The following is a 7,104-nucleotide window of genomic DNA, read 5'->3' as shown; positions in this document are numbered from 1 at the left end:
CGAGTCCCAAAGCGAGCATTCTATACTGAGGAGGAGGAAAAAAAAAAAGGACAAAACAATTATTGTCCTGTTCTTTTAAAGTTAAACCAAGTCTTTTCAACCTCATTTTCTTGGGGTATCAGAATAAATGTGGTCTTTTCAAGGTGATCGAAAAGCACAGGCCAAAAGACAAGTGTTAAGGCCTTGGCCACACGACTCAACAATCATACATCACACCAACTCAATTAGTTTAATCACTGTGATGTTAACCAAGCATTAAGATATTATATTTCAGATCCCGTGTTTGGGTGATTGGGTCAAATCTCCCCTTAACAAATGATCAACATTAGATTCCTTTCATTTTAAATTACGTGGGGATGACGTGTTTGAATACAATAACAACGACTTAATCCATAAGCAAGTTGTAGTTATAAATTATACGGATCTATCATTGTTCAGGTTGGTCAACTTACACTCACGTTAGTCCAATTTTGGTATTGTGAAGATTCAACATAAGTTGACTAATTTTATTTGGTGATTATAGTGGGAAAACTAGTCAAATACTAATACAGTTCAAGAGAAAGTCTGACCAAAAAACACATCAAAACATAGATTCGATTTGAACTTGCTTGTAGAAAGTGGTAAAAATGGCTGATGGAATTGATGTAGGAACAAAGTTCAAGTTTACCAGTTCGTTAGAATGGTTCAGCGGCATACAACACTACACGTTCACTTGAAACCTATTATAAAAATGGTTGTCTCGGGCCTTCTCTTGAATTCTGAAAAAACTCCATTCCGCTGTATCAACTGTGCTACTGAAAGTTCTAGGAAAGTCCAAATAGGAGAGCACAAATTTTGACGTAGGCTTACTACTTAGATGCTTCATTACAAAGAAATTAAATTATTCTCATTATCTTGCTACAGAAAAATCTAGTGACACGGGTAACACTAGCTTCAGTTTTTTCTCCTCCTAATTTTAAAGAACAAATAAATAAAAACAGCTTGATGCACTGTTAAGTTTTCTTATGCTGTAAATTCAGAGAATTGTAGGACCACATTAGGTCCATTTTACAGTAACTTAATAGAAAGAATCATAAATTTACTTCAACATCAAGTGACCACCATAACATAGTGAAGAATAAATAACTAAGGGTAGAATTCAGCGCACTAAGCTCTTACTATATACAAAGCAGAGGTGGATTCAGATTCGTTTGCGTTTCAAGCTCTAATTCTTTAAAATTACTAAATTCTTAATTAATAATTTGTAAATATTTGACAAAAAAATTAATATAAATATATGGTTCGGACAAAAGCTACTGAGTTCGGCCGAACCCACACCTGAAGGGCTAGCTCCGCCCCTGATACAAAGTCCATAGAATTCTCGGACCACATTAGGTCTATTGTACAGTAAAATAGAATGAAAGTTAATCATAAACTTCAGTCAACATCAAGTGACCATTATAACTTGGTGACTAAAAGAAACAAATGAGGGCAGCTTCAAGTACACTAAGCTCTTACTATACGTGGAGTCCCGAGAAGGATTGGACCACATAAGGTCAGTAGTACAACAAAGTTAATAGAAAGAATCATAAACTTCATTCCACATCAAATGATCCAATAACATGGTAAAATACAAATGGTGGTGGTGTTGGGACTCTGCTGGCGTTAGCGCTAGCTAACCCTCAGACAGAGAACCAATTCACATAACACAAGAATCAAGCAAATCGAAATAATGCACCGGTGTTAGCGCTAGCTAACACTCAGTTACAACAAATAGACACCCAAGCAAGCACAAGATTTTACAGTAAATAAATGGAAAAATATAGGTGGTAACTGGCCGGTGTTAGCGCTAGCTAACTCACAAACACAATAGCCACACTTGACTTGACACTAACATTTTACTCTAGAAGCAGATGGAAGAAAAATGGTGGTGGTTGCCGGTGTTAGCGCTAGCTAACACTCGACAAATTACACCTTTTTTTCAATGACATACTGTACTTAGTTCTATAAATATGACTACTTGAAATGATTCTTGTGCTGCTGCTGCTCTTTACATGTATATGTTCTTGTTCACCAATAGTTTGCTAGTTGAAATACACAATTATTGACTGCTGCAGAAATCCAAGAACCCCATGAATTCGTGGTTGTGTATCATATGGATGCTCTTCTCTGCTCCGATAACCCCTGTAACCATTGAACAAATTAACAAACAAGAAGAAAAAGATCAGTCTTTTCCCTGTTTTTCAAGATTTTATGGTCGTATGGAATTTGTGTAATTGTTATCGACATACCCATTGTGAGAGCGCTGGCGAAAATAACACCAGAGAGTATGAACACAATGATGGATGCTCGCTTTAAAATCGCGATAACTTTTCTAATGAAGCATTGTCCCCAAAATCCAGCAAGAATAGATACACTCATGAGGTATAAAGCTGCAATGAGAGTTTAGTTAGGACTGTAAATAATGTTGCAAATTTCAAGAAACTTGTTGAGATTACGAATATACCGTAAGGAATTGGGAATCTCTTGAGGAGATAGAATTCCACTACTGATAAAGATGACGAGAACATCATCACAAATGTTGCTGTCGCGCTAGCTACCTGTAGAAGTAAAAACAAGTCCTTTTTGTCAATTTTGAAACAGCGATATTTCACTGTTAATAAAACCAGAACAGCACGATATTAGAGACACTGATTTAGATGAAATCTATAGTAAATGTTTGTTATTTTGAAACTTTAACTCTTTTGCATTATTGGAGTTGTTGAAAGTTACAAGGCCCCTTACCAACCCCTCTCCTATTTCCTCCCTCCACCCCCCCCCCCGGGATGTAATGGACTTAAATTACGGTTGAGTTTAGAAGAAAATGACTAGTTTAAAAAAAGGAGACAGAAAGGAGAGTAAAGGCTTTCAATCAAAGATGTACCTAAAAAAGTGAGACTAAAAAGATGTACATATTCTTTTAGAATCTCCTGTGATTGGCATACACCATGTGCACTGATTACCAAATCATGTTCATAGCTGGTGTTGACTTCTTGCAAACTGTCACTCAACCTAATCATGTTCCAATGATGAAAATATGCAAATTGAATATCCTAATACAACTACTACACCTCAATCCCAGGTAAGCTAACGTCGGCTATATGAATTTTCATCATAAAGTGATCCTAATCAAGATGTTAACAAATGAGGTAAAGGAAATGGCTATACCTGAGGGATAACTCCAATCTCAAGAAGAAGAGGTCCAAGAATGAATCCACCACCGGATCCGAGCAATCCTCCAACACTGCCTCCCAATATGCCACAAAGGGCACAGAATATAAGATTTGTGGCAGTCCATTGAATGTCAGCCTCACATACTGACTCTGGGTTCCCTTCTAGTCTCCTCTTCTTGCTTTCCTTGTACAACTTGACAACTTCATATCCAAACACTGCCAGGGCTGCTGGAAACTGAAAACACAAATACGTTATATAAGACTCAACACCACCATACAAAGATAATATTACAGATATGACTTAAAGACGAGACAGGATATTGTAAGTGACAAAGTGGCGTTGTTTCCACAATATTCGTAAATGCATATAGAAATGTAAAAGTTTCTACACAAATAATCATAGTGACTAAAGTACTGTTCAATATGCAAGATATTCACGTACCTGTATTAAGTTGAGCACCCAGTACAACGGAGAACAAGCCACTAGATCATTCTGTAAACATGTCAAAAATAGTTAAGTTTAGATGTACACCAAGGGACATTTAATGGACAAGTTAATCAAGAATTCACTTGCCTTGAACACTTGAAGAAGCAGAAATATGAACCATACTAGAAAGAGCACCATGATTCTCTTCAAATTAAGGTTGAACTTAAAGATTTCCTGTGAGATAACCAGAATTAGACAATTGAAATCAATGCGATAAAGCATACTAAAGCGAAGCCAAAAAAAGAAATGTAAAAATTTGCTCCATTTGATGTGGTAGTAAATTAACTTACAAATGCTGTTTTCTCCTCCTTAGGCACCAATGGCTCATAAACTGTATCAATAACAACTGAAAGCAAGCAAGTAAAACAAATAAATATTAGCCCAATTTAGACAATGATCATATCTTAGCCACTTCTACTAAGTTAAAAGAAACAAAAGAGAAGTATTTAGTTAATCGAAGACATACGTTCACCACGCGAATTAACTGGAACTTCTCTCATCGATTTCTGCAGGTTCCCGATAAATGACAAAGATTAAAAAAAACTAGTTACCATCAAATGTAACTACTTGACTGCTATTAAAATATTGGTAATTGAAGATAACAAATAGTATATGTTAAGTACATTTGGAAGCAAAAGCCCTTGTAAATGATTGAATTAGTATTGAGCTAACCTTGAGCATAGTTTCTTCTTTCCACATCAAAATTGCTTTAAAAAATGATCTTGATGACGTCCCTATTACCAAACAATAATATAAAATTTAGAGTTACTTTCCAATAGATTAACAACTACAAATCTAAATCTTGCATTAGAAAGCAATCTTGATAACGACTAAGTACCAATAATTAATGAAATTAATTAAGGTTAGTTAAATACCCATGAAGAGGATAATGATGAGGACAGTGATGAGCCAGTAAGGGAAAACAACACTCAGAGAAACACCAATGGTGATGCCTAACATGAGCATGGGCTGAAATAATAGAGCCAAATCATAATCAAGAATTGGTACTTCTCTGCATGGATGTGGTACCCTCAAATTGTACCAGACTGATGATGCTGATGCTCCCATTATCATACCTGTAAAAAAGCAAATCAACTATTCAACACAACAAAACAAGACAAGTAGTACTATAAAAGTAAAAAAGCAAATTCAGATCTGCTCACCCCCACATCTTTTACTGTCTTTTCACTCATCCAAGAGACTTTTTAAAAAAGTTCTCACATCTCTTATCAAATATTCCATTAGTATCAATTTATGTGTCTTGATTTGTTTGGATAAAAATATTATCTTTTTATATTTAACAAGTTCAAAATTCCAATATTCTCATTTTTCCTTTACTGACACTTTCTTGTATGAATTACATGGTATGTTTAAGGTGTTGGCTGAGCCACACAGACTCAAAGGTGGTGGTCAGTTTTTATCGAAAAATTATAGTGAAATGTGCTTATACGTCAAAAATTACTTTTTATACATATATATTAAATCTTGAACACCTTTAACGAAATTTCTTGCTTCGCCACAAATTTTAATTATGGCACAACATTCAAATTGTGTTTCTTTTACATGAAAAAATGAGAAGAAAGTGCTTACATTTGGAAAGAGCAGCAGCAGACTTGGTATCAAATCCAAGAATCAAAGTAAGCATAGGCACAAAAATGCCTCCTCCACCAACACCTCCCACAGTACCACAAGCTGAACCCAAAAATCCTATCACAGTTGCCACAACAATCCTCCAACTAAACTCCAATTCCTGCAACATACATCACCAATAATGGACCAAAAAAACAGCAAATTAAAGGTCATTAGAGAAACAAGAAAAAAAAACAAAAAACCAAACACCATTTAATATAAACTCAAGAAAAACCACAAACCAAACACCATTTAAGGTAAACTTAACGAAAACCAAAAACCAAACACCATTTGAGTTAAACTCAAGACCCTTTTTTGCTCCACATCTATACAGCACATAAGAACAAAAATGGACTAACAAGAAAAAAACCCAAAAACCAAGCACCATTTAAGAAAAACTTAAAGACTTTTTTTTTTTGCTCCACATGTATAAAACACATGAGTAAAAAAAAATGGACTATGAAAAACAAGAAAAAGAAAACAGAACCAAACACCATTTAAGGTAAACTCAAGACCCTTTTTTGCTCCACATGTATATAGCACAAGAAAAACCAAAACTTGACAAATGAAAACAAGAAAAAAAAAAATCCAAACACCATTTAAGGTAAACTAAAGACCCTTTGTTGCTCCACATGTATACAGCACAAGAAAAACCAAAACTTTGACAAATGAAAACAAGAAAAAAAAAATCCAAACACCATTTACGATAAACTAAAGACCCTTTGTTGCTCCACATGTATACAGCACATAAGAAAAAAGTGGACATGGAATAACAATAATAAAAACAAAAACCAAACATCATTTAAGATAAACTAAAGACCCTTTTTTGCTCCACATGTATATAGCACAAGAAAAACCATAACATAACAAAGAAAAAAAAACAAAAAACTAAACACCATTTAAGGTAAACTCAAGACCCTTTATTGCACCATATATATATATCACAAGAAAAACCAAAAGTTGACAAACAAAAACAAGAAAGACATATATAACAAATATATTTACAAGATTATAACAAGAAAAAATTAAATTACCGGCCAAACTTTATCTTCAGATCCAATAGGTTGATGCAAAAGATTAGAACTTTGATAAAATCTTGGCTCAAAATCTCCATTTTTGAAATTATTCTGGACAAAGAAAACTGATAAAATTGCCACAGAAAAACCTGCTAACAAATAAATTACAAAACCTTTTGTAGCCATAGCCAAATTAAAACAAAAACTCCTAAGAAGTTTGCTAAAATGTTTATATGTGTAGCCTAAAAGACAGGAACTACGACATAGCATTTATATAGGCACGTTATAAGAATGAAAGAGAATCTTATTTGAAAGAAAATAAAATATCTTTTTTTTTTTTTTGGTGGGTGGTGCTTTTATATATTACTATATATATAGAATGTTTTTTAGTCCTCACAATTTTCTCAAATTTTTAAAAACTTTTTATATATATATATATAAGTCAATTTTTTTTGTTTTTTTTGTATATATTTTCAAAAAGCATGTTACTTTTGTAGTCCTGCAATAATTTTCAAATTTTTTTAAAACTTTTTAATTAATTACTTTTAGGTCCTAATCTTATTTATTTATGTCAATTTTTTTGTTTTTGTTTTTAAAGCACACTTTTCAAAAGCCATCAAACCTCCTACTCTCATTTTTCACGTTAACTGATTTTCTTGATTGGTGCTCGATATCATTTGAGCCCAATTAATCTCATAATTCGCAGCATCGCAAAAAAGATTTTTTTCCATATCCATTGGAACCCCTAATCCCTAATTAAGAGAGGAGCTAAGTTAAACTA

The 7,104-nt window shown here is 33.7% G+C and overlaps 1 protein-coding gene across 1 annotated transcript; it reads right to left on the bottom strand.

Moving 5' to 3' along the window:
• Positions 1-1,556: 1,556 nt before the first annotated feature.
• LOC132057387 (sulfite exporter TauE/SafE family protein 4) lies at positions 1,557-6,622 on the bottom strand. Its single transcript, XM_059449980.1, has 12 exons — positions 6,342-6,622; positions 5,269-5,428; positions 4,554-4,754; positions 4,351-4,412; positions 4,145-4,184; positions 3,969-4,024; positions 3,766-3,852; positions 3,634-3,684; positions 3,187-3,426; positions 2,486-2,579; positions 2,271-2,411; positions 1,557-2,163 (listed from the first exon to the last, which is right to left on the bottom strand). Exons 1-12 carry the CDS (start codon positions 6,591-6,593, stop codon positions 2,081-2,083), a joined length of 1,467 nt encoding a protein of 488 aa, XP_059305963.1. The 5' UTR covers positions 6,594-6,622; the 3' UTR covers positions 1,557-2,080.
• Between the last annotated feature and the right edge of the window lie 482 nt (positions 6,623-7,104).

This window comes from Lycium ferocissimum, chromosome 5, assembly GCF_029784015.1.
Source record: "Lycium ferocissimum isolate CSIRO_LF1 chromosome 5, AGI_CSIRO_Lferr_CH_V1, whole genome shotgun sequence".
Taxonomy (NCBI): domain Eukaryota; kingdom Viridiplantae; phylum Streptophyta; class Magnoliopsida; order Solanales; family Solanaceae; genus Lycium; species Lycium ferocissimum.
This window is presented reverse-complemented; position numbering and strand designations above follow the sequence as displayed.